Genomic DNA, 27,956 nt, shown 5'->3' with positions numbered 1-27,956 from the left:
CAAGAAGAAAATGCACCTGTGGGGATCAATCACATGTTGTTAGTAAATGATACAGGCAATGGGCTGTACTTAGTAACAAATGTATTATCTCTTTTCAGGAATTGACCTGGAGAATATTGTTTACTATAAAGATAGCACTCATTATTTTGTGATGACAGCAAAAAAGCAGAGTCTTCTGGACAAAGGAGTGATTATTAATGTATGTAAAAATGCTGGCTAAACCCCTATTTTATTTACTTGGCACAGAATAAGTGTGAACATCTGCATAAATGTTGTTCCATGTTATAGAGGGTGTTTATAGACTTACTAGACCACTTCATTAAGGCTCAGATCACTTAGATCTTATTCTGAGGTTTTTTTTGTTGTTTTGGTTTTTTCTCCAGTCAGCACAAAGTTTCTGCAGAGAACTGAAAACAATACTTCCTAAATTTGTGGTTATGAAACTGGCTGAAATGGGATCTTGACTCACCTTAGCAGTACATGGTGTGGTCATTACACCAGAAAATAAAAACCTCATTTATCTAAAGTTGAACTTAGCACAGCTATGTCCAGTTTTATCAGGCAAATAAGGAAGCATTAAAACCTACCTTAGGCTAAATTGCAAATTCTCTAAAGTGGGTGAAACATGGTAGAAGGTGGCTATAAACATGGTGGCCTGAACTTTAAAGGTACTTGGGACTTTGAGGCCTTTTTTTAATTAGTATTACTTTGTTTTCTTTGATTTTTTTGGTTTTTTCCTCCTTCTGCAAGGTGTAGGGGTATTATTTTTTTTTTTATTTGTTTCTAGAAAGTATTTTGGCACTGTTTTAAATTTCTCTTCCTGGAAACCCAAGAAAGGTCAGGTTTTCTGTATGAAGTAAGGCAGTGCCAAAACAGTCAAGTATAATTTCCCTAAGGAAGTACTTTTGAGGAGCTATTAGATGGCTTTTTGGCTTTCTGATGGGACCACTAAGCTCAGTGCCACAGTTTGCTGCCCTTTTGGAGGATGGGCTCCCAGGGCAGAGCAGCTGGACTTGAGGAGCTGGTGTTTGTAGGTGGGGGCAGTCCCAAGAAGTGGGTGAGCAGTTTGGAGAAAAGCAGCTGCAGCTGTGGCCTGTCAGAGCTGTTTTTCTGACCTGCTCATGTCTGAGTCGAATAAAAGTTTAAAACAGCTGGGCTAACAGCATTTCTGTGGAATCATCCCTGTGATTAGGGGTCTCATCCATGCTTAAGCTGTAAATAGATACTGCCTCTTCACTGGCTTTAAGTAGGGTGACCTGTAAAGGCAGGGTTCTTCACCACACCGGCCAAAAAAAGCCCAAACCAGAACAATAGAAAAGCTTCTATGACCCCAGTTTGAATGTGTTGTTATTGAGATGTTGAGTTAAACCTTCAGGCTGAGACCTGCAAGTTATATCATCAGTATGTTGGTATTTGTGCTCTCATGTGGTTTCAGATGTGGGGTCCACACATACAAAAAATCATTACAGTGATGTTGATAACATCTTTTGATGGGAGGGAAGTAATGTTATGCAAATAACACATAACTGAGGAACTGGGAGGCACTATAATACTCTATTGTAAATAAAGCTGCTTATTTAGTGTTGGCATAGAGGGTTCCTGTTTTGGGATGGTACAGTAATCTACATTTGTGTATTAACTTTCTGGAGGAGGTGACAAGTCTCATGTGGTTCATTATGCTGTGAGATATGTGGTTGCCACTCATGCTATGGAACTGCAACCTTCCAATCCAGAGAGGATAGTTGGCACTATATAATCCTACATGCTTCTCTCCTTGCAGGACTATATTGATACTGAGTTTCTCCTCTGTGGGGAAAACGTGAACCAGAGCAATTTGCTGTCCTACGCCAGAGAAGCTGCTGACTTTGCCACCAATTACCAGCTGCCTTCCTTGGATTTTGCAATTAACCACTATGGGCAACCAGACGTAGCAATGTTTGATTTCACTTCCATGTATGCATCTGAAAATGCTGCACTAGTGAGAGAGAGGCACAGACATCAGCTCCTGGTGGCACTTGTTGGAGATAGTTTGCTTGAGGTATATCTTGGAATGTCTTTCAAGTAGTCTGTCTTTATTTTTTTCTTAATCCAGACGTTCAGTCTACCCACCAAAACAAACCATCCTCTCTTAAATGTCCTGAAACAATGGTACCCTCTTTAGAATATTTTTTTTCCCTCTCTCTCCTTTTTTTTGGTGTGTGCCATAGTTCATGTCATAACTAGCGCTTGGCTGGCAGTCTCTGGCTGAGATCCTGTTTTGCTTGATGCAAGTTGTATTTCTGTCTGAAAACTGAGCTGTGTCCTCAGCTTGGGTGCATGGCATAATTTTTCCATTATAGAGAAAAACTTGGTCCACATTTTTATTGCAGTCTCTTTGCCTTAATATTTTCTCTTTCTGAAGTGAAAAATGTATGTGGCAACAAATTTGGTAGGGTTGTTTTTTTTTTTTTTTCTAACCTCACGCTGACAGCCTGAAGTGTTTGAAAAGATCAATCCAAAGCAAAATTAGGAGATGAGAGAAAGGCATCTTTTGTCCCTTTTTTTGCTTGACAAATTCTTGAGTATTGAGTCTTTTTTTTTTTTTTTCTCAGATTTTAACTTTTGAGGTTAAGAAACTTACTTTCAAATGTAGAAGTTAAAAAGAGAAAAAGTGAAACCAGTCTTTTTCATTACCTAAGAGCTGGAGGACAGAAACGTCTGAAAACTGCTAGAGTTGACTGTGTTTTTTAACTCTTTCTGGGCTACTTTGCTAAGTCAGTATGGAACTCTGGACTCCAAATTCACATTGCAAGTTACTTTTGTAATAAGACCTTAAGAAATACAAGGAATTACAATGTAAATGCTTCTTTACAGCCCTTCTGGCCAATGGGTACTGGCTGTGCAAGAGGCTTCTTAGCTGCTTTTGATACTGCATGGATGGTGCGGAGCTGGGCTCAAGGAAAACCCCCGTTAGAAATTCTTGCTGAACGGTGAGTGCTGCTTTTGTCTTCTCCATAGTTTCTAGTTGCTTTAAAGCCAAATCCTGAAACAAGTCTAAATAAATACTTTAGCACTAACAGCTTTCATAGTTGATACCTGATTTTTAACACTGCATTTTAGCTTAGTAAATGATGATGCCCTCATCATTGAGACTGATAAATGTGTAGCAAAGGAGAATTGCTATAATGCTGCATCATAAGCTTCTGTATGTAACTCTCTTTGACCAGAGCAAAAAATCTGTTGTTAAATACACCAGCAATCCTGGTGTCACCATGGTCTTATGGTTGAAGTTGCTGACTTTGGTCCTGATGGCAATTACCCCTGCTCTGCTACAGCTGCCCAGACTGTTTCGGGGCAGATATATAATAGAAATAGTCATGGCTGTGGTAATGCAAGTAGAAGGATTACTCAGTACAGTGCTTTCAGAAGTTTTAAGATAGAAGCCTGTGGTATGACTCAAACACAGCATATTCCCAAATGGAAAATTGAACAGCATAATAAAAAAGGCTGTGGTGGTTATAGGAATTGCAGAATGACAGGATTTAGTGCTGTTATGTGGTAAAGAAGTTACTCTTTGGGTGGATGTTAAAGCAAAACCAGATGACTGAATGATGTAACCTCCTTTTTTTTTTTTTTTCTTTCTTCTTCCCCCCTTCTTTTTCTTGCTCACTTCCTGCCTCAGGAAAATATGGACATAACTTCTAAGAGTCAGTCTTTTTGTTGTCCTTTTTCTGTCTGGCATCCTTCTTTTGCTGAGTGGCGATAAGAAATGGCTGCATTATGCATTTACTGCATAACACTTGTCCTGGCAGAATCAAAATAAGGTGGAGGCAGCTGCAAAATCCTCCAAACTCTTTTTATAATAAATATTTACTTTAATCAATCTCTCTTGTATCTTTTTTTTTTCTCTATAAGAGAGAGCATTTATCGACTCTTGCCTCAGACTACCCCTGAAAATATTAACAAGAATTTTGACCAGTATACAATTGACCCAGGAACAAGATATCCAAACTTGAACTCAAGCTGTGTTCGACCTCACCAGGTTAGTACTTATAAGTCTTGCTTGTGAAATCACAGTTCTTTCTTCTTTTTTGTCCAGGAGAAATAGGGCTGCAAGTAGTGCATAAGCAAAATCTGCAGGACACTCCTTAATTTAGAACCAGCTGTTGGTAAAGTTAACCTAAAAATAGAACTTTTTTTTTTTTTTAAATCTCCAAGCAATTCTAACATTATGCTGCTAATTGCTCTTACTTGTAGGTGAGACAGTTGTACGTTACCAATGAGTTACAACAATGTCCTCTTGAAAGAGTAAGCTCCATTAGAAGATCAGTGAATCTCTCAAGGCATGGTATGCGACATCTCATGTTTGCTGTGGCTTAATGTTTGGTCTTTTCTGAACATATGAAAACTGACTGAAATGCTTGCTCTCCACTGTAACTGCAGAGTCAGATATTCGACCTAACAAGCTTTTGACCTGGTGTCAGAAACAGACAGAAGGGTACCGTAACGTTAACGTCACAGACCTGACTACCTCCTGGAAAAGTGGCCTTGCGTTGTGTGCAATTATCCATCGCTTCAGACCTGACCTCATGTAAGTGGCATCTGTAGATCTTGTTGAGTGTTGGATATATTAAGCATTTACCAAAGTATAGTGTAAGACCAACTAGCACAACGCTGATACTCTACAGTCCCCTTCTATTGCTGGTTTTTACATGGAGGTGCACACCATTGCCAGGTTTGGGGGATGGAGAGGGTGGGGTTGGTTTTGCTTTGTTTTTTCTTTATGTCCTTGCATGCCATTTAAAATGAAATATATATGCTTTCAAAGAGCTAGGAAGGCTTTGAACCTTATGACTTATGATCATGTTTGTGGGAGTCATATAGCTATTTAAAACAAAAATTGCAGTGCTTGAAGAATGTGAGAGTTACATTCCCAAGTCCCTGGAGACAGGTTTTTAGTGTATGTTTAAAACCACAGCCATAATGGCACAGTCCTGAGTTACAGAAATACCTGGATGAGCCTTAAATGAGCCATCTTCTGTGTGTTGTAGTGGTTGCTGTGACAGTCATGTAGGGAAATGCTGGGCCATGGAGGTGCACAGGAGATGGTGGTTTTGCACAACTCATTGTCCAGAAGAGCGCAGTGCCCTTGCACATGGGCTTTGCAACAAGGGGTGGCTCTTGAAAATTAACTGCTTTAGGGATTGAATGTAAGCCAGCATTCCCCTTTTGATAGTGTTTCTGGGGTCTTTAACCCTACAAGACCTGATTTGTGAGGTTCCTTGGCTAGATATCAGAGGATCAGTGTGTCAGGAAACAGGCGTAAGGAAATGGCAATTGCTGGGCCTACTTAGAGTCATAGGCTCATTTAGGTTGGAAAAGATCATTAAGATCCTCAAGTCCAACGGGTAACCCAGGACAGCCAAGTCTGCCACTAAAGCATGTTGCCAAGCACCGTATCTACATGTTTTTTAAACACCTCCAGGGATGGCAATTCCACCACCTCCCTGGGCAGCCTGTTCCAGTGCTTCACCACACTTTCAGTGAGGACATTTTTCCTAATATCCAGCCTGATGCTTCCCTGGTATAGACTGAAGCTGTTTCGTCTTGTCCTGTTGCTTGTTACCTGGGAGAAGAGACCGACCCCCACCCGCCTACAGCCCCTGTCAGGGAGTTATAGGGAGCGATAAGGTCCCCCCTGAGTCTCCTCTCCAGGCTGAACACCCTCAGTTCCCTCAGCCACTCCTTGTAAGAGCTGTGCTTCAGACCCTTCACCAGCCTCACTGCCCTTCTCTGGACACGCTCCAGGACCTCTATGTCCCCTTGAAGTGAAAGGCCCAAAACTGAACACAGGATTTGAGGTGTGGCCTCACCAGTGCTGAGTACAGGGGGATGATCACTGCCCTTGTCCTGCTGGCCACGCTGTTTCATATACAAGCCAGGATGCTGTTGGCCACCTTGGCCACCTGGGCACACTGCTGGTCATGGTCAGCCAGCCATCAAGCAGCAGCCCCAGGTCCTTTACCTCTGGGCAGCTTTCCAGCTACTCTGCCCCCAGCCTGTAGCGCTGCGTGGGGCTGGTGTGACCCAAGGGCAGGATCTGGCACTTCTCCTTGTTGAACCTCACACAACTGGCCTCACCCCATCGGTCCAGCCTGTCCAGATCCCTCTGCAGAGCCTTCCTGCCCTCCAGCACATCAACACTCCCGCCCAGATTGGCATCCTCTGCAAACTTACTGAGAGTGCACTCAATCCCCTCATCCAGATCATCAATAAAGATATTAAACAGGACTGGCCCCAGTACTGAGCTCTGGGGATCACCACTTGTGACCGGCTGCCAGCTGGTTTTTACTCCATTTACTACCTCTCTTTGGGCTTGGCCAGCCAGCCAGCTTTTAACGCAGCGTAAAATACACCTGTCCCAGCCAGGCGCAGCCAGTTTCTCCAGGAGACTGCAGTGGGAGATGCTTGATGCAGTAGTGACTCATCTGTCCTCTCACCAGTCTCCAAAATGCAGTGGATGCATTCTCTTGCCTTCCTACACAGACTTAGGAGTCACATATGAATTATTGTCAGCTTCTCTTTATTGTGGATAAATGAAAGAAATGATTGAGCTCCCTTATGAGGTGTGATAAGTTGCAAAAAATAGGAGTGATACCCAGGGTGCTTGTTTGTACAGCTTTGCAGAGGAAGAGTTTGCCAGATTGAAAGAATAAGATACTTTTTTTTGCCTTGGGTTAGTTTCGAAAAAAAACCAAAAGGGAATAATGGATGGTTTTGTGGGTATGAGGGAGAGAAAGAGAGTGTAGAAGGCAAAGTAACCTTTGCTGTCTGTGGAAAGCATGTCTCTTAAGCATTGCTGTCTCTAGAAAGTTGATAGATTTATCTTCCTGAGCTAACAGACCTCCTGCTGTTTAATTAACATTGTGTTCAGATCTTGTTGGCTTTTTGTATTAAATGGGACTGCTGAAGGACTTGACCAGATGAAAGCTGGGCAGGCAAGAGAGGCAGCTGCCTGTGAGGTGCAGGCAGGGCTGGGGTGGAGGGCTGCCTGCAGCCCCCTGGCTCCAGAAATAGGGTGAGTGGGTGGGTGGGGTTCGGGGGAGAGAAATTCTTTGGGGGATCAAAACCTCACATTCCTTATGAGGAGAAACAAACTACCCTGCCTGCAGCTTTGTAATTTATTCACATGTTTATTTTAATCATGAATTTTGGAAGCTTTTCAAGAGATCAGAGTCTTAGAATAGGTCCCATAGAAAATGGATTAGAGAATGGATAACGCAGTTCCAGATGTGTGATGTACTTCTGTGCACTGCTAAATTCAGTTATGGCGTGGACAGGAGGTCCTCACTCAAACTGTGTGTGTAACACCTTAGAAAGAAAGGTAGTGCCTGTGCATGTGTGTGTGCACACATACAACATGTTTGTTTCCTAAAATGCTAGCCTAAATTTACCCCTTCTGGCTGTGATTTATAGAACTAATTGAAACTAAAATGTCAGTTACTAACAGGTGAAATCTGTAGTAGTACAGCTGTATTTGGAGAGCAAAAACATTTCTTAGCACTTCTGAGGAGGAATTGCATTTCTGCATAAGTAAGAGAATCCTTTTTCATGGGACTACATCAAAATCCAGTTCAGTGATATAGCTTTTAAATTACATTTCTGGCAAAGCCAGGATTTGTAATAACAGGCTTTGTATGGGACTCTTACCTTTGGCATTATGTAGGCTCTGTAGCTTTGACCCAGTGAAATGCTTGTGCCCTCATTCATGGTGCTGTTCTGCACCTCTCCAAGGGCAAGTGAGCACTGTGTGTTTCCAGGAGGAGCAGAGAGCAAACCACCGCTGATGCCAGTGTGTTGTCCCCACAGCGACTTTGATGCTCTGAACGAAGAGGACGTTGTCAAAAACAACCAGCTGGCATTTGACGTTGCTGAGCAGGAGTTTGGGATCCCCCCTGTGACCACGGGGAAGGAGGTGGGGTCGGCCGGGGAGCCCGACAAGCTCAGCATGGTCATGTACCTCTCCAAGTTTTATGAACTGTTCAGGGGCACACCTCTGCAGGCAGTAGGTAAGGTGAACCCTGGCTGCTCTTAATTTGTGCAAGTTTGGGGAGTGGAAGCACTTCATCCAGGCTGCTTACAAGCACCGCTCTTGAGCCAAGAGTCCTTTCCCAGCTGAGCCGTTCTGGCATGTGAGCATGCTTGATTCTGTCTGCAATAGTTACCTTGTGCTTAAAAAGGGAAAGGGGGAAAAACTTGATGAAAGACTAAGCTTTTGTGGGTCCTTGCTGGTTTCAGAGAACAGGAGCAGCTGGATAACTGCTGCTTGACATCATGAAGTTCATGTATCAGGTCATTAGAGTGATTCTCTGGTAAGGATGACTGCATATGGCATGTTCATTCCTGGGTGGTTCTCTTCCTTTTTTAAAAAGCCACCCTACATTGTATGTTTTCACTTTTATTTCACTTATGTAAGAAAGTTCTGGCTTAGTCAAAGTATTAAAAAGAATAGATCTGAATAAATATCCTAAGCAGTTGTTTTTTGAACAGATGCTGATGACAAGCAAAATGGAGAAAATAATGATCTTTGTTCAGCAAAATCATCAAACTTCATCTTTAATAATTATATCAATTTAACTTTACCAAGAAAACGAGTACCAAAGGTAAGTTGTGAAGGAAGACTTGCTCTACAAATCTTTCTTTCTTAAAAAGATGAAAAAAGACAGTCAGGCTCAGAAATAAGGGTTTTATGTATATCCTACTATTAGAAGACTTGTAGAAGGAGATTTTTGAACATATTGAGAAAGTTAAGTAAGATTTCACAGTAAACAAAGCTGACACACACATGCACACTCCAGTATGTTTGTAGGGATAAAACAGAAGCACTGTCAGTGTTAAATTGCTGAAGCATTAGTAGTCCCAGTTAAGCATTCTCTGTAAATGCAGAATTTCAGATCACAGTGAAAATTTGGGTGTGATTGGGAAAATTCATATCCATTGCCCATGTCAATCTTCAGAGCAGGTAGAAGTAAAAGGAGGAGGGTGTTTTATTTGGTGTGTTTATAAGTTGCCATTTTCAACTTGAAATATTTTACATCTTGGCTCAGTTACATGTATTGTCTTTTTATGTTTTATTTTTGGAGATTTTTCAAAAGGTGTTTTTAGGAGGTTTTGTGCGATGCTAGGTGCTAAGTTTTTTATTTTGGGGACCTTTGTTTTGTGGTTTTTTTTTGGTTTTGTTTTTTTTTTTGTTATTTATTTTGAGACTGGAAAGTCTAGAATTTTTCTGGGGTATTTCTACCTTTAAGAAAAATAGTTCTGTAGTTTTGTACTCCTAGAATTAGATATGCAGCCATAATATTATATATTGGTTTAAATAATCACTGGTAGGCTAAAATGCTTATTGATTGGGAGGGAGTGCTGGTGATCCCTTTAATGGAAGCAGTGATTTTGAACAGTTTGTGGATGCTGTCAAGGTTCTGGAGGGAAGCTTTGAAACTATTACAGACGTGTAAAGCTTGCAATGGTAACAAACAGTGGGCAGGCTGACCAGCATGACTCTCAGATAATGATCTCTTGGTCATACCCATATACTTTTCTCTCTTGGTTCTCAATAATGAAAACTTATTGACATGCTTTGTTTATGTCCCTGTATAAAACACATCCATGCCCATACACGTTGTGATTAAAGACTCCAGGGCCTTGAAGGGTTACGGAGACCTGAGTTAATGCTGCCTGGCATAGGACTGGGAGCAGTGAGAGTATTGTCTGTGCTTCTGAAGGGATTGTAACTTCAAAGGTTTTATATGATTTAATTCAAAAGTTACTCTAATGAAATTATTGACTAATAAACTATTTCACCTTCTGCCTATTCATTAACTTGGTCCTCTTCTGAAAAGACACCTGGAGGAGGGGCTTTGCTTTCACAGCCAAGCTTCCCTTCATTTTAAGTGGGGAGTGTCTGCACAACCTGCCTTAGAGGCAGCAGTGTCTCAAGTTCAATGTTGCAGATTAACCAGTACAAGTTAGACTGCAGCATGTATTCCACCAAAATAAAATAAAATTCTGCATTTTCTGAAACACGGCTTAATGCAAAACTGTTTCAGGTTTTGAGTTTCATGGGCTAGCCAGAAACTGTATATCCACTACAAAGCTTCTCAAGTTCTTTCTCTGTTGTTTTTGTTTGTTTGTTTGTTTGTTTTAACAGACTTCCTTAATGCTTAACTGCATTGCTTCATTTACACCTATGCAAAGACTCTTAAGTTTTGCCTGCAAAAGTACATATTCCTACTTCTTTTGGAATTAGATATCCTTAGTAGAAGTTTTGATGTACATGTATGTCTTGCATTTCTCAGTATTTTAATATGTTGCTTTTAAAATTTTTTGCTATCTTCTCAGATTTGGTAGAAATGTGATTTTTTTTTTTTTTTTTTTTTTATTTTTCATCTGAAGAATTACTCCAGAATGTCCAGATATTTCCTAGACTGACTTGCATCTTGAATATTTTCCATCCCCAAACACATCCAAAAACCTGTGGACATATAATTGCCCAGTAACTCATACATCCTTGTTAGAAAATAACTTTTCCCTGCCACCCACATCTAAACAAAACCAAGTGACATGTTTCCCAGCTAAGCAAGCAGTGAGACACCAAATAGGCAAAATAAACATTGCTTTTTCTTGCGGGTGACTTCTTTAGAAGAAAAATCTTTTTTCATCACCACAATGTTGTTGTTTTTCCATGGGTTATTTGCAGAAGTAAACAGAGTTTTAGTAGTGAGGAGAGCTTTCCATTACGAAGCCATGCAGCCCTCTGACTAACCTCCTATCATGAAACAAGCCTTCTGTCATAACAGGAGGCATAGTTCTTGGCATGACATGAAAGCATGAAGTGATTTGCTTGATGGGCCCCTTTTGGTTTCACACTACAGGAGTTTGTTTGACATGAGAAGTGGAAGTGATATTTTCCAAATCAGCTTGGGGAGCGGCTCTGTCAAAACCTTATTCTGTATGAGGCTTTTTGCAGCCTTGTTGTGGATGGGGCATGAAGCTAAGCAAGAAACACAGTACTTGGGTTAGGACAGAGACTTGCAAGTGCTTGACCTGTCTGAAACTAGCTGGGAAATGAAGCTCCTTGGAAAGCAACTGCTTAAGAGTTTGACTGTGGCTTCAGTTTTATGGTTCTTTCCCCTGCAAAAAGTGTGCAGAGCATTATCAAGGTATGACTGTAGGAAAGCACTCAAATATCAGAGTCAAAAACCAGCCAGGGTAACAGAGTGTCACTCAGTGAACTTCCCATATCGTCTAGTTTGTCCTTTTGTTCGGCTGGAAGAGGGATCCTTATCCAGGTTCAGGCTGTGGGAGACCAGAACGCGGGGGCCAGGTGCTGTTGTGGCAGTGGCTGTTCTGGCAGCCTGTGCTGGGCTGGATAATTTTTTCCATTCTCCTGCAAGTGTCAGCCAGGCTGGAGAGGAACTGAGATTTCCTGTGCTCCAGACTAATAAATGAATGGAGGTGTTTACACAATAAAGGGCACAGTCTTTTTTTCTTGGCATTTTGCTAGGCAATTAAATTGCTTTGTCTTTCACTTCTTTGTAAATATGTTAATGAAAGTTCTTTATGTAAGATTTTTTTTTTGAAAAGCAGCATCTTGTTTGCTCCATTCACTTAGGCAATTCTGCTTTTATGTGGTACAGATTATTATGCAGAATACATTGTGCTGTTATGTTGTTCACTCTTCCTTGGTAGACTAATGACTATAGGTAGTGAAAAGTTAGGTTACTGAGAGCTGGTGCTTGAAAGACAATGTACCAAAGCATACAAAGTAACCAAAATACTGTCATCTGATTCTTTTGGTGTTTGCCCAGAAGTTGTTTGGGATTACTTCTATTCACTGCATAATGATTTATTACAAACAGTCTATATGTAAAAAGGAAGCCTGTTTTCTTTGATCTTTCTCTCTTTATTCTTTTTTTTTTTCTTTTTTTTTTTTTTTTAAAGTTGGCTGAACAATCACTAACTTACAGCGTGGGCAAAAGCAAATAAGTGGAATGTAATTTACTGTTCATAAAGTATAACGTAACATGACATTTATCACACAAAAAAACTCTCTCCATTGTACCAAATCTTCAAGACTGAATTTAATAAGAACTGATACAAATTTTTAAGCATTGACTACTGTGCAGGTTTGTGCAAACTGAGTATGAAGTAAATTAAGTATGTGCATGGCTTCAGTACAAAATAGGCAATTTGGTTGCTTAAGTACTGTAACGTAAAACCATAGTCAGGGAGATGAATGTTGCAAGGGAGACAGACCTTTAAGGCAGACAATAATTGCTCCAAGAAAGGAGATATGTCTGCACCACGAACACATGATCTGCATGAAGATGTCTAGGTTGAAAGAGATGAGGCTATAGTGAAAGAGTGAGGGGTTTCTGGATTTCGTTACTCATCTGGAAACCAGTGTAGTCTAGATAAAAATTCACAGAATAGCTGCTGCTGTAATGCCTTTTTCTTCAAGGATGTGTTAGTGCTTTATGGATTATAAACTATTCAGTACTGAAAGAGGAAAAAGCAAGTACCAGCGTTGTAGTAGGGCCTGTGTTCCACAAAGTGCACGAGCGTGTATTTTCATCCATGGGTCCAGCGAGAGCTCCCAGTCAGGGGTTACAGGCAGCTTTTACATACGTGGTAACCGCCTCGTGGGCCACCAGGCTCCTCACATAAGGTATGATCCTGCTGAGCCGGGGCTGGGGGCTAACGAGGTGCGCCAGTGTAGTGAAGACCCCCACGTGCTGGTGCTGCTTACCCATTTGCCCGGTTTAACACAGGCCAGATCACACTTGCCTGGTTAGGAAAGTTGATGTCCTGGGAGGGACTGCTTGGGTAAATCTGGTAACTGCTGCGGTAACCCACAGAACTTGTTTTGGCTTTACCGTTTCAGGTTGAAGGGAAAACGGAAGAAAATGAGACTAACAAAAGACGTCGAAAAGGTCTTTTTGGTGTCTTTGAGGAGGTTGGTGTTCAGTGGTGTCCACACATATCCAGCTCCTTGAGCTGCATCAGAGCTGAGGAAGCAGCAGGAGTCGGGAGGGCAGGGCTTGGCCTCTAATGCTTGGTGGGAACAAAAAACTCTCACTCTCCCCTTAAAACCTTGAATTGACTATAGTGTGCACTAAAGAGGAGCTAAATTTATTGAAATCATTTGGTAGGGAGGGGACCGTTACCTCAATTGCAATAGTTTTCTTTCTGACCCAAGACCATTTAAGGTATTGGGGTTTGGTTTCATTTAATTTTGTTTCCTTTCCCCAACTCAGTTGTTTAAACAAGTTTTTGTTTGAAGAGTTTGCGTTGCAGCTTGTTTCCTTGCTCCCCTGTGATTAGACCTTGTGATTCTGCTTTATCATCACCAGCGCTGCTTAATGTTCCCTTTTTACTGAACTTTGGGACCAAAGAAAATATTTTTTTGGTGACTTCTGCATGCTGAACAGTGTAATTTTTAATATACCGTAAACTATATTTCCTTTCACCCTCTGCTGGTAAGGATTTTCTCTCTTCATGAGAGTCATAGGCAAGCTCAAGAAAAATACAGTTTTTGTTTCCTTGCAGGCTTCAGGCTTTTCAAGCCAAGGGACAAATACTGGGAAAGAACAGAGTGATGTCAGAGAAGGAACAAACCAGAATAAAGTTAAATCAATGGCGACTCAACTGTTGGCAAAGTTTGAAGAGAACGCTCCAAATACAATTTTTCGGAGGCAGGTAGGTCATAGACAAACATAAAATTAATCCCTGAAATCAAACTCTAGTCCCTCCTTCTGAACATAATGCAGATTTCCAAGGGAAAAAATGGACTTGTTAGGCATTTGAAGTGGGTTGTCTTTTTTTAATACTTAATGCAAATTAAAGGTATTCCTCTCGATATTTAGCGAACAAATATGACTAATACAGACTGACCAATGCATATTAATATACTGTATTAATATCTATTATATTAATGATGCTTAGGGGAATTGCAGTGTCTAGAAATCTCTTGTAAGCCAGTCTGTAGAATTTTTGCTTTGTGTGGAAGTCTAAGCTGGCTGCATATAGTATGGCAGGAGGACTTCTTTTTCCTATATTCTATGAATATATGACACTACATATCCAGTGGAATCTTTCTTTGTGGAAAATTTAGAAAGCGTAAGAAGGGAACATAATCTTTTACAAGATGTGTCCAGCTGCCATTTCCATTCTTGAAGTAGACATAATTTGTATGTTCTACAGTGTTTTCATGGTGTGTTCTTAGTGTGACTAGTGGTGATTGTAAAATAATCCCGTGCTGTCAACATAGGCATGATAAGCTCAAAATCACACTTTAGCCAGTGAGATGGCTTGAGTCAGCTGAGTTTGGGTATGTTACCTAAAAAAGCTGAAGGAAGGATGAGCAAGGTGTCAAGGTTCTGTGAAGGGAGGTGACTTTCTTAATTCTTTGTGCTTGTATCCATTTGTTTATTTAGATATGTAAGTCCTCCAGAAGTGTAGGCTTTATAGATGTTAAGTGACTTTATCAGTTTGTGAACTACTGTTGTTTGCCCTCTGCCTGGATACTTGTCAGTGCCCTGAGCTTTCTGCTTGCAATATGTGTACAGAGGTTTGCTTGGCCATGTTGAAGGAAGCCTTTATGCATTACGTTTTGATCATAACCTCTCTTAAAGAATACTGAATGTGCTGAATTTTAAGTATGTCTTTGATGGTAGAAGTAGTTAATGAAATGGGTAGGTAACAAAATCTGTAAAACATGTTGTTAAGCTCCATAGTCTTTAAAAGCAGCTTTTTTTCTTTCTGCCTCAGAAGATCTTTGAATCCTATATACTGTTTTCCTTTTTTCTCCCCATTCTGTCTTTATAATTTTAAAAATGCTTCACAAGGAGCTGATAGATAGACCAGCCCTGCCTTCTTCTGACCCTCCTGTTAATCCTCGCTTTGCTAAACCTAAGGATCCAAGTCTTCTTCCACCTCAACCAAAAAGGCAGGTAGGAACTCATATGGGTAACACCTGACAAGCACACTATTCCTCTCACCGCTGGGAACTCAATCTTATTGTGTAACTACAGAAAATATTTAAAACACTATTTGAATCTAATCTGCAGAGTTAACAGATATATTTACCTGAGAACTGTGAAAACCCCATTAAAGTTTAAGGTTATTTTACACCTGCTTGACCAATGAGAAAACTATTTGAAAGAATTAGTAATTGTGTGGAAAAAGCCCTAAAAACATAGGTGTGTAATGTGAAAACATTCTGTGTTACCACATCTAGACTCCAAATTGTATAAATATAATTACATGGCTACATTTAACATGGGAGAAAACTGCAGCAGTGCCTGAAAATTTGTCTGTGCACGTACTTGGCTCTTTGGGCTGTTGTAATGATAAGGCAAAGGGAGTTTTCCACCTTGAGAAATGTGGCAAAAACATCTAAAATAAAAGCTACATTGAAAAACTGATACTGATGCCCAAGTTTTTCTTATTTTTTTTAAAGTAGAACTTGTTATAAGAATTTCTGCTGAAAGGTCTTTTGCAGCATCTTATACATGGGGCAAAATTTTTGAATACATTGTCCAAATTTTCCTCTTAGTATGTGCAATTAAAGCTATCTCATATCAAATACTATTGACATGCATTTTTTACATTAGATTTTTAAATGGAAGTAAATATCCTGTAGTGTCATTTCAAGAGCAGTCAGCAGTGAAATGAGATCTGCATAGTGTGTGGAGATCTGCAGATTAACTTGATGAAAAATGCAGTTTTATAAACTGGTTGAGAATTGCTTTAAAGGCAGGCACGCTACCTTGAAACATCAGAAGCACACTGCAAGTTGATTTGTGTTAGGGTTTTTAATTTTAATTCTGAGAAATTTGGAAAGTTTGTGTATTTATTTGAATTGGACAGTTAGGATTAAGTAGAAAACTGTCATGAAAAGACCAGCTGGAAGGTGATTTTTAAGACCTGAATTTGATAAAGCTGTTCTGGATCAAATGTTTAATTTACTTCAAAAGCTATTTTATATCAAGATTCAAATTCAGAGACCTATTCTAAACTCCTCAGAAAAATGCTTCAAATCTGAAATACATTACAGTTTGACTTGAGTCAGACTAGATCTATGAATTATGATCTATGAACTAGATCTAGAATTATGCCAAGAAACACTGTTGATATTGTTACAATTTGATTCTAAGTTAAGTTTCAGGCAGATGTGATGCAAAAAAAAAAAAAAAAAAAAAAAAAAGAACAAACACCAAAACACCCCAGACCTGTGCTGGAAACCCTAGAAGGCCATGTAGTGTCATGTTCTTCTGTACTGATGCTCTCTGGGCTTATTTGTAAAAACTGACACAAACCTAGAGAAGGATGTCAAGACCTGCCTAAGTTACGTAGGACTGATATATTTCAGTGCATGTACACAAGAATCAGAGAGGCATAGACAGTATGCAAAGAGTGATGTGAGAACATTTTATTTCTAGTTATGTGCATGACTGTGCTGCGCTTTCGGAAGCATCCTTAAAAGCTGCATATAATGCATGGTAGTGCAGAAAGCAGATTTTTTTCACTTCGAGTGTTTCCCAGTTTCAGGTGGTAGCTAGGAGTGAACACGAGGTCAGGGAATCCAAACAGTCTTTGAATGGTTCTGATCATATGGCCAGGAGAGCAAAGACTGTACAAAAACCAGATACCCATCCCAGTCTGTCAGAAACCTCTGAAAATCTCGCATCTGCCTGTTCTGCTGCATTTGTACTTTCTGGAGTGCTTGAGCGTCTTCAGCACCTGGAGGAAAAAATGAAACAGGTGACAAGTGATTTATTTTCCTTTCTGTCTCTTAGCTGCATATGTTAATCTGTATACTGTATTTTCCCTGGATACGCTGGCTTTTTCTCTGTTGACTTTACATTATATTAACACAACAAAAAGTCTTTCTACAAACTTGCCATGTTCTGATGATGTACGTGACATTAACCGAAATCTCTCTCTCTCTTTTTCCTTTCTTGGCATTCCTTCCCTGGCTTTTATTGCAGAAAAGAGCTCAGACCATAGCAAATAGGGAATTCCATAAAAAGAACATTAAAGAGAAAGCAGCGCATCTTGCCTCAATGTTTGGATACATGGAGTTTCCAAAGGTGAATGTTAGGTTTTGCACCTAAAGAAGTGCTGAGTTAGAAAATATATATAAAAATTCATGGGGGGCGCTGGGAAATTGCAGTGGTTTTGTTTTTAACTCTCCTTTTGTGCTGGGTGGATCTGAAAAGTTATGTGGATTCCACTGAAACTGGTAAAAAGCTTTGTTTAAATGTTGTTGCATAATTTAAGATAAAAACCAGTCTAAATCAGAAGTTCAGTCAGAGTACTTGAGCATGAGAGAAATGTTTTAGAATAAACCCTGTCTTGTGCTTAAGTAAACACGGGTAGCTCACAGTTTCTAATGAATTTGTGAGCAGTAGCTCTTAGCGTAGTCTGGCATTTCTTATGTTTCGTTACACTTTCTCCCAGCACTCTCTTACCTTACTGCCCACTGTAAATATTTTTGGTAAGAAAACTGAGTACAATAATACCATCTGCTGTGAAGGTTTTGCTGTGGTTATTTCCATGGCTCCTCACTGTGCAGAAATAAAGAAAATGAAAGAATTCTAATATCTTTCTATTTTTTTTTTTGATGCATGACTGTGAAATTATTCTCTTAACCTGTGCTAATGTCACTGTCTCTTGGATAACTCTCCTGTTTCTGCTCTACACAGAATAAGCTACCTACTAAAGGCTTATCCCATTCTCAGCCCCCAACTCTCTCTTGCCCTCCACCTCATGATTCAGCTGCTACCTCTTCTCCATCATCTGCCGGTTCAGCTTCCCCTGCTGTTCCTTCTAGACAGGTACTCTATTAACAAATTTCTCCTGTAAAATCCTAACTTGCACTAAAGCTGCTTGAGAAATGGCTTGGATGGAAGGTGCTGCCAGCAGATTTGTTGTATAGGTTGTATTTCACATTTGAATCAAGCTTTACTTCGTTTACTGTTGTTAATTCTGCATGTTTGTAAGAAGAAAGTCATCATTAAAAATAATTCCAGGTATAAAGCTGAAGAATAAAGTGAATAGGTAACTGAATTTTTGCTTCAATTCTGAAAATTTTGCATTGCTCCTTATTTTAAATGTTCTGTTGTTGGGTAATACCACAGACGTACCTAGCAGAGAAAGAGTCACATTGTATAGTTAACTGGATGTTATGGGATTGGTTAGTTGTTCTTGGGAAGCATTTGTAGTTTTTCTTGTATCCCTCTAACTATGAATCAGAATATCCATCTGGACTGCAGGGGAGAACCTGCACAAGAACGGTTATTTTGACTAGAGGACATGTCTTAGAATAGTTTGAGCACTTGTCAATACAGACAGATTTTATTGTTTTGTTTGTTTACTTATTTGTACTTTAAACTTGCTTCTGCGCATTAATTGCTAGAATGCAGTACTTTGTAACAGCAAACTTTACAAAGAAGAAACATGCATACTCTTAATGAAAGTGGTTAGGTAACACTGGGATGGGAGATACTCAGCTCTTACTGCTTGTGCTGATGTTACGGTGGGCTGTGCTTTTTTCTGGGGAAGCGAAGGTGACGCTGGCTTCTAACTCCCCTTGTCTTAGAAGGACTTTAATTGAAGAAAGTTTGACGTTTTTCAGCTTTTCAGGGCAGGTAAAGGCCCAGGTTCTCTTTACTTCACTCACAGATTGTGTAGCAGCAGCCTGGGAACACTGCAGTATTGAATAGGTTTGGTGTGGAAATGAAGGTGGAAACATCAAGAACGTGACTGTTGTGACCCAATGCAGGTGCTGCTGGAGCTGGCGGCTCTGCTGCCTGACACATGAAGGAAGTGCTAGTTGACAAAACTGGGTACCCTCTCCGTTTGCTGTGAGGGGGAGCAAAGCATTCTGCCTGCTTTTGTCGTATTTAAATAACAGTAGTCTTAAGGAACACCAGTGAGTATTGCCCAACCTTGCGTAAGCCCCCGGCTGAAGGTAATTTCCCATCTGCCGGCATTCAGCAGGAGCATTTAGTGGAATTGGTCTAGATCTTTTTAGGTTATTTTGCACTATATTGTTAATGCTGGTTGCAAATCGAGCTTACAGCCTCAGCAGTAACTCGGCAGGTAGATACTGAACCAACTGGCAGTTTGCAAAGGCACATTCCTCAGTTGATACAGAGCTGTGTTGAAAAGACTCCCTTCCTCTCCTTCCCCAGGAAAACACAGCCTACCACAGCCCTTCAAGGACACTGCAAACCCAGCAGGTGCCTTACTGCGATAATCCCCTAATTCCCTTCAGCTTCAAAATAATTCCTTTGCCGCGATTTACCTCTTATTTTTTTATGACCTAGGAGGTATAGTGTGTGATGAGTTTTAAGCTAAGTAATGATTTCCAAAATATTGAGGTCTGTTGCTTTTTTGATTTGGAGAGCTATTGTGACACTGCAAAGAAAATAAACAAAAAACCAAACAAATTCCCAACCCAAAACAAAACCCAAAAAACCCCAACCAACAAAATATGTGAACAACTCTTCAGAATATGAGAACTAGGCTCTATGAGCAGTAATTTTACGGGGATTTTAGAATTTTTTCTTAAGAGAAAGTCTGGCCTGAGCAATCATTTTTTGATGTTTTAATTCAACCGCATTTTGTAAAGTGCACTCACAGACTTTTTATCAGTTTTCCATTGTATTTAAATGGTGTAACAATAGTTTGTTGTGACCTCATTTCACCCAGGCTGAGTTTACTTCAATTGAAAAATGCTCTCTGCAGAGGTAATGGCAGAATGCAGCTCAGCTGAGGCAAGAAAATCTTGTTCTCTCACAAGCACAGTAAATATACGTTCATCTCGTCTGGTAAATATTTGGCTGATTAGGTAGGACTACACGTGTTCTTTGGCAGTTCTACATGCATGAATATCTTGATGCCTGCTATACTGCTCTTAGGCTTCTAAAGGCTCAGGTCCTCTTGTACACTATATGCAATACATATGTCTAAATATGGTGCATTTGGCACAGCTGTTTGAAAATTTTTAAATTGCAGGTCTGATAATGAACAGGTAGACTTTTACTTTCCTCCCCTTTGAGGCAGATGCGGTAATTGAAAGCTGATCCAAATGAACCCCAAGTGACGATGGATTACTGTAGATGTTTCAGTGGGAAAGGTAGTAGACACCTTTTGGAGCAGGTTATGCCAATGTGCGCTTACTTTACACAGGCAAAGTGGATCCCGCTCTGCGGCCAGGGTATGGACTCAGTGGCCCTTTGGACCTATGTCCAGGACCATTACTTGCGTTGGTGATGTGCTGGTGAGGTGTCCATGTGCAAGACCTTTGTTCTCCATACTATTCATGTGCTGTGAAGTTGATTCAGCCCTGTGATACCCCTGTTAGTTAAGCTTTAGCTCTCTTCAGCAACTTCAGTTCTGTTCGTCTTTGAGTTACACAGGCCATGTTTTGGCTTATCTTTTGTTGTTTCTCAAGCAAAATTCTTCCAGAAGCAGATTTCTTGCTGCTGTTTTTACTTTAAGAGTATTAAATCTTGGGGGAATACCTGCTGCAGCCTTAATTTCAGAAGAAGCAGTCTGTCCGGGCCCTTCCATGGTTGAATTGTTGTGTCTGTGTTTTATCTTTTAAGATTGCACACTTATTGGAACATGAAAATTTTATCATAGTCTATAAAACACTGACTAAATGTGCAGCACTATATAAATAAAACTTGATAATATTTCAGGTGCATACTGTGTATTTTTCAAGTACTGTGCATGTACTGTGAGTAATAGACCTCTCTGCTATTAATATCTACCAGTAATTGCCTGTGTTTGTGTTATCTTGCAAGTGGGGTTATAGGACTCGGAATTTGTATTTCTGGTCTGTGTTCTGAGAGGTAACACTAGGTGAGTCTAGCTTTCGGTATGAGAAAGGGCTTCAGGATGGGTAAGCCAACAGAGAGAGCTCCCTCACGTTGTCTCAGTGTTTCTGCTTTTTCCCAGCAGAAGAATAGAAGATAATATAAGTCTTTTGAGTTTTGTAAGACTTCATGAGATGACCTAAAAATATCAACAACCTCCCATCCTTTAAATAGTTAGCACTGTCATTTTAATTTCAAGTGAGTACTGAGATTATCAGCCATGGTGATCCTTTACATTTGTTGAACTTTCATTGGAACAGTATTAGTTATGGTGGCTTATTTATTGGAAATGGTGTCTAAGAAATCATACTGTGTTATTACAGAAACCTGTTATTAAGCCTCAGTCCTGAAAGGGGCACTTGAAAGGAAGGCTATGGAAGCATATTGGTTCTTTTCAAGACATGCAGTCATTACAACTTCTTAAGAATTAACTTTTATATGACCTTATATGCAAGTTGCCAGTAATAATAAAAACTACCTTCTAGCTTCAATCAGCTGTCAAAATTCATGTAAGTAGAACTTTGAATTAGCAAATATTTTATTACAGGCTGGGCTTTGGTTATTCCTGTTTTCTATTTAAAGTTGGATTGACCTTCAGAAAACTGTGTTCATCTGAGCTTTGCATGAGTGAATCCACACAACACATCATAAGAACTATGAAGATGTTGCAATCAGTAGGCTTTGCTGCCTGCAGAGTTTGGACCAACTACTTCCCTTCTGTGACTCTAATTACCAGCAGTAAGCAGGGCTTGGGTGTTTCCTACACACAGTAACTTACTACTCAAATGTTGTTTATCTCCGAGGTAGAATATAAGTAGCAGGTGGTACAGAAAGTAAATAAATCACCCTCAAAGCAAAATAAGACCAGGAAAATCACTAAGGATATGAAACAACAAAGGGGATTTGTTGTATGCTTTTGGAGGCCGAGAGCATATTTCCTTTGTTTTATGAAAATACTACTGAGGCTTCCTTGTTGGTTGGCTGTGGTGTTATAAATAATAGCACAGGGAAATACAGAAGGCAGCTTTCTCTTCCCACACGAATAACCACCCTGATCAACCTGCTGAAAACCTTTGGCAACATGTCATTAACGGGTCAATAGACTTAGTAAATCACAAACACTTGGGATTTTAAAGTGTTTTCTTGGTTGTTTCCTGAAATTCACCATGTAAGGTAACTATTTAAGATTCCTTTCCAACAAAGGATTTAAAGCTACTGGTATAAACCTGCCTGAATTGTGAGCAGTAGCCTGTCACATATTGATAGTGCCCCCACTACTACAAAATCACATGCACGTGTGGGCCTTCACATACACCAGTAGCCTCAAGGGTAGTAAGTGCATGAGGAAAATGTAAGACCTGTTATGTGTATACTGAGTTTCTAGGGTACATGAGCAGCATCAGGCAGGCAGAGATCTGTGTGCTGTCGAGCAAAGCTAAGCCATGTAAGAGCTGACAGGTTCTCTAAAGAAATGTGTGTCGATTTGGGGTCAGAGCCTCTTTCCTGCAACTGGAGTTTATTAGACTTACACGATTAAATGGGTGAAGATGTTATTGGAGTCTTTGTCCATACGCAGGTACAGGGGGTTGCTCAGAGGTTGTGCTGTTGTCGTAGGAGGGCAGAAGTCACTAGCCTTGCAGGGCAGCACTGCTCCTGCACAGCCCATCCCTCCTACTCTGTGTGCATTAGTTGTTGACAGGAGAGGACAGCAGTCAGCAATCTTTTGGTTGCTATATTAAATTGAAATCCCATTTGCTTTTACATGGAATGTGGATTCACATTCATTACAAGAGCATTTCCTTTTAATAACATTTTTAAAAGTATGTATAAACATGCCATTTTCTTGTTTTGACTGCTTTAAGGTTGACATAGATTGCTTCAATGGGTGGAGAACAGAAATCAACCAACCTGATGAATTTCAAGGTGTAGTTCAGGCTCAAGGATACTTTTCCTGAAATTCAACTACTTGCATTGTAAGCATAGCCTTATTGTTTAACTGACTGCTCCAGTGTTTAACCAGTTCAAGGTAAACTTTCTGCTACAATTGACTTGGAATTATTTTTTTTTCCCAGGACCTCATTGGTAATAAGTTTTATGTGGCCTAAAAGTTGCTCAGCATATTCAGAGGTGCACAATTTGGGTGAAAATTTTGTCTTCCGTGATCTTAAAGAATACAAAGGAATGTAGCTTTCCTGTAGTAGCAAGTAGTACTTCTTGTATTGGTTTATAATTTAATGTACTGCTTAGGACATCATTGTGATATGTAATTAACAGTTTACTTTGCTGTTGTTACCCCATGAGTTGTGCAGATATTGGAAAATATTTAAAAGTCTTTTTCTATTAAACAACAAACAGGACAAAAATTTGTCCCTTGAATGGCCTTTGTTGTCTTAACATACATATTTTGTATCTGCCTGGATATTAAGTTAATTATGGGATAACTCTCAAAAGATAAGGGGAGCTGTAAGGAGTTGGATGTGTTCCCTTGAGGTTTTTTTATTAGTAAGAATATTTTTATCCATCATAATTTTTAAAAACATATCCACATTGCTTTATAGTTGGTTTTAAACTTGATAGAAAATGCTTTAAAATTATTTTAAAGTATCATGAGTACCATCGCATCCTTCGTGGTAACTTTCTGATATTTTAAAACCTTTCCATTAGCAAGACTTGGTGTGGTGGCAGTAGGAAAATCACTACATGAAGAAGTGTGAGACTTAAAATGTGGGCTCTGTAGGAGGTAATTTGAGTGTAAGATATGAGATTAGGATCCTCAAGGGAAAAAAAAAGAAGAGAAAAAACCAAAGACTTCAGAAGCTGAGTATAAGATTGCCATATCAGGATGGCCCTTGCTGCCTTTGCTACCAGAGACATTGTGGGATCTTATATTGACTATAAAACTAAAATCAAAATCACTACAGGAAATTTGGTTTAGGGTAGAAAATATTTCTGTAAATCTATGAAGTCTCCACAGCCTTTTTTTCTAGGAACACGGGAACTAGAGTGCCTACCCGCCGCCGGCACACCCACCCACACACCTTTCTTCTTTTGCAGTCCCCAGGCGCGTGTTTTGGCGAGGAAGCCTGGACCATGCAGTCAGTGGTCTGGCTACAGTGCATTTGCAGCCACAGCCTAAGGAACTGCAGTCTCCTTGCAAGCCTGCCTATTTGATGAATTTGGTTAGAAACACCCTAACATTCGTGGCTGCGATAGTGGGATGGAGCAGATTAAAGAAGATGTCTTCCTTTCATAAGCGTAGTTTTCCAGTTTTCCTTGGCGTTAAGATGAGTCACTGGGGGACAGGAGAATGGTTGCTCTGTGAGCATCAGCAAAAGATTTCTGTGCAGGAATTCTAGGACATTTTCATAGAATATTTCCTGAAATGCCACTGTTTGTGGTCCATTAATGTGAAATTTAGACCCCACCACCATTCTGAAATATAACAACAAAGTCCCGAGAAGTCAAAGTGAACAATAAGGTTGTTTTCTTTTTGGTCTATCAGAATGGTCCCACCTGATAGCCAGGCAGTAGCTCCCAGCTCAGCCTTTTGCAGACACAGCGCGAGGCCTTGTGCTGTGGGAGCAGTATTTGCTCCCAGCAGCTATTTCTCCATCATCCGTAGGGAGAAGCATGAGGGGTGCACGGGGGCCTTCTGGGGCCACCAGCTGGACCATGCTGATCACGCATGAACATGCTTGTGCTCTGCTGGGCTTTGCCACTGCTCCTTTCTCCTAGCCTCTCTTTAAAATTGTTTGCATGTTTTCAAATCATTCTTGTCCTTTTCTCATTAAATTATTTTTCAAGAATAACTAAAGCTCTTCCTTCTATTCTTCATCTTCTCCCCTTTTGTGGTTAGATGACTGTAGGAAAGGTCTCATGTGCAATTGGAGCTGTGGCTGAAGTTCTTGTCAATCTGTATGTGAATGATCACAGACGCAAGCCACAGCTTAACCCCCTTGAACTGGTAAGAATAAACCCACAAAGAAACAGTAACTTCAGAGTGGTGTTTCCAGAATGTCATCCTGACTTAAGACCCTGATCGTGGGAGCACTTTAAGTGTTACGGAAGGTCTTAGCCTAACATTTATTAAGCAATCAAGTGCATATTGGCAAAATGAGCTGATGTGTGGATATGCTGGAAATGTTGCTCACCATGTCATCTATTTATATTTTTATTACTTTTCTGTATGAATTAAAACTTCAGGAGGCTTTTATTAAATGTAATTACTGGTACAATTAGTAACAGAAGACAATTATTAATCAGGGTGGCGCCTAAAGAAAGTTTTGTATAGTACATATTTATGCTGTTATTTTTAATGCACAAATGCTGAATCACCGTGCTTCATTTTGAAGAGAGCTGTTTTTAAACTCTGACACTGTTCTGTGTTGAATTCAGAAGCAGTCTGTGGACAGAGCTACAGATTCTTTCCCCATTCCTCATTCTCCATCTCCTGCCTCTGCTGCTCAGAGCTGTCAGGTATTGGGAAGAGAATCAGGGTGTTGTGTTGTGGTGATGACACTTATTAGCCAGCACTAAACTCAGTTGCTTCTGCTTCATTATAACTGTCTGCTCTATTAACATCTTTTTTTTAAAATGCATTTGTACATTTTCCCATTTGCATGGTTGGTTGGTTGGAAAATTTCATGCTTTGAAATGATCCATCACAGTAAAATGGTGTGCTAATGGCAGATTTGGAATAGGATTCTTAACTTCTAAGCACAAGACAATGTGACAGTAACAATTGTGACTTGCACTTAACATTAAAAAACTGTTCCAAGGCCACCTTTTGCTGGCAAATTAAAGATGAGTTGTGTGGACCGTGTGCTGCTGTCTGAATGTGCCTGGGCTCTGCCAAGCCTGTGCCACCTCTGTCCCATGTGTGGTACCTCTCCAGTGGCGTTGGGGATGGTGGAAGGGGGAGGGAGATGGTTAGTGATGGCTGTGGTAGAGACAGGATGCTCGTCTGTACTGACCTATAACAAAGCATAACACAGTAAGACAAAGTAACATCCTCATACCTGCCTCGAATAAGAAAAGGGAAGCTCAGTGGCATCTAATCCACTTACAATTTCTTTTTCTGTACCTTTTGCATGTATATCTACAGAGGATGAGATTTGTGGCAATTAATGCTAACTGCCAGCCCAAAATCAACAAAATCTTTCAAAACAGTTTCAAGTTGTTAACATGGATCATATTGTGAAGTCAAATGAGTTAAAAATATTCTGAATGTCTACGGTAGGACTTAAATTGATTTTTAAAACAAACCAAGCTTCAGTTTGGGCTGTAGTCTCGGGAAGAACATGGCTGAGAGGGGCAGCACATCTGTGGGATGTAAATAGTAGTTCAGACACCAGCATCGAAGGTTGTCAGTTTTTCTTCCTGGACCTTACAGCACAAGCCCACATTTTCCTCCAGAGTTATGTACAAACTGAGTCTTCAGGGTGTCTTTTCTTAGCCCCAAATGTGCATCTGTTGTTCAAGGCCGGTGAGGTCTGCCTGCCTTTGACCTCTTTTGAGAAAAACCAACGCCTGCAGCGTGAGACGCAAATGCCTGAGCCAGCGCAGTGCAGGGTGATGGATGAGCATTTGGGGCTGCTGCTGCGTTTGTACCTGAGTAAACACAAAATGCTGGTGAACTCCCAGAGGGAAGCAAACCAGCTTAAAGTCCAAAACGCACCCCCCTTAAAGTCCTTGTGATGTCTGATTTGTGAATTGCTGCATAAACCTACAGAACTGCAGCAAATGAGTAATAAAGCGGCTGACTGATGCTTATTTTAATTGTGTGTAGAGGGTGCTGTGTAAAACTTCAAGCAGCTAAAGCAGCTGTCCACTTAATAAGAATTTATATCTGGGTGTAGTGCAACGGCTTTATGTACATTTCTTTTTTTATCTCTTAACAGGGATCTCTGCGAAAAGAATTTCCTCACTCTATCGGGGGGAGTGACATTTGTTATTTTTGCAAAAAACGGGTATATGTTATGGAGCGGCTGAGTGCAGAAGGCCACTTCTTTCACAGGGAGTGCTTCAAGTGTGAAATATGTTCTACAACACTCCGTTTAGGAATTTATGCCTTTGATGTTGAAGAAGGTAATATAGGAGCTATTTAAGAATATTTAAAAATGTCTGAGTATTGATGCTTTTAATGGAACTAAAGAAAAAGACCTGGCTGAGTAGCTCGGTCAGGAGGAGGTCTGCCAAGCATGTTGTTTGCATCCATGCTGATCTTTGAGTCCTTGTATTTGCAGTTCTTGTCTTTCAAAAGAATGGAGTTATGACAGACCTGAGCTTTAAATGAAGAAATCCTCAGTAGAAAATATGTTGAGTGACCAAAATGCAGTTTGTCCGATCACAGGTCAAAGCTGGGGTGGGGGAGGTGATTTTTCTCCAGCAATACGGAATTATTCTCATCTCTTACTTATAACCAGTCAGTAAATAACATGATCTGTAAGGGTAAGCCATGATAGTGGCAGATTTACATGGATGGGGGAATATAGGTTATTTCTTTCAAGATGTTATGGCTCAGGAGTTGAAAGCAGTAGCACTGGCCAAGCAGCAGTGTAATTTACTCCAGTCTCCTAGTCTGATGTAGAATGGGAGGTTAAGATCTTGGGCACTCAGGCCCCCCCTACAGCCTGGGGTTTGGGCTGAGGAATTATCTTTTGCCTGGGATTTTTGAGGGGTTTTTTGTTTGTTTGTTTTTTAGTTTAGAGGGAAATTATTAAACTGAATTGAAATTTCCTTGCCACTTCCAAATGATTTAAGTAGGCGAGAGTATTATAAGCTGATCTCCTTCTACAAAAGGATTAAAGACTCAAGGCCAAAGGTGGTTCTTTTGCAGAAGATTCTCTGGACTGCAAAGGCTTTTTTGAACTGATTCTTTGACTTTTTGCTGCTTGATGGTTCTGTGTTGGTTTGTGACTTGCTATTGACAGACTCTTGTTTTCTGCTATTTATTAGTCTTAAATCTGTGGGGTAGATAAATCATCTTGCCTTATTTAACAGAGGTGCAAATCTGTGTACTGTAGA

The 27,956-nt window shown here is 40.2% G+C and overlaps 1 protein-coding gene across 5 annotated transcripts in view; it reads left to right on the top strand.

Annotated features, from left to right (window-relative positions):
• MICAL2 (microtubule associated monooxygenase, calponin and LIM domain containing 2) overlaps positions 1 to 27,956 on the top strand; it is a 132,866-nt gene that overhangs the window by 49,387 nt on the left and 55,523 nt on the right. For 3 of the 5 annotated variants that reach the window (XM_056353864.1, XM_056353866.1, XM_056353865.1), the window contains exons 7-20: positions 99 to 199; positions 1,781 to 2,038; positions 2,854 to 2,969; positions 3,895 to 4,021; positions 4,237 to 4,327; positions 4,423 to 4,570; positions 7,849 to 8,048; positions 8,530 to 8,642; positions 12,923 to 12,994; positions 13,588 to 13,737; positions 14,886 to 14,990; positions 17,031 to 17,132; positions 17,748 to 17,879; positions 26,831 to 27,017. In XM_056353864.1, the coding sequence (XP_056209839.1) occupies positions 99 to 199; positions 1,781 to 2,038; positions 2,854 to 2,969; positions 3,895 to 4,021; positions 4,237 to 4,327; positions 4,423 to 4,570; positions 7,849 to 8,048; positions 8,530 to 8,642; positions 12,923 to 12,994; positions 13,588 to 13,737; positions 14,886 to 14,990; positions 17,031 to 17,132; positions 17,748 to 17,879; positions 26,831 to 27,017 (1,902 nt within the window). Of the gene's footprint in view, positions 1 to 98; positions 200 to 1,780; positions 2,039 to 2,853; positions 2,970 to 3,894; positions 4,022 to 4,236; positions 4,328 to 4,422; positions 4,571 to 7,848; positions 8,049 to 8,529; positions 8,643 to 12,922; positions 12,995 to 13,587; positions 13,738 to 14,885; positions 14,991 to 17,030; positions 17,133 to 17,747; positions 17,880 to 24,786; positions 24,895 to 26,830; positions 27,018 to 27,956 lie in introns of all 5 variants that reach the window. The other 2 variants (XM_056353868.1, XM_056353867.1) reach the window with 2 other exon arrangements.

The sequence above is a fragment of the Falco biarmicus genome, chromosome 10 (assembly GCF_023638135.1).
Source record: "Falco biarmicus isolate bFalBia1 chromosome 10, bFalBia1.pri, whole genome shotgun sequence".
In the NCBI taxonomy this organism is placed as follows: Eukaryota; Metazoa; Chordata; class Aves; order Falconiformes; family Falconidae; genus Falco; species Falco biarmicus.
The sequence above is the reverse complement of the archived record's forward strand: the minus strand, read 5'-3'. Positions and strand labels throughout refer to the sequence as shown.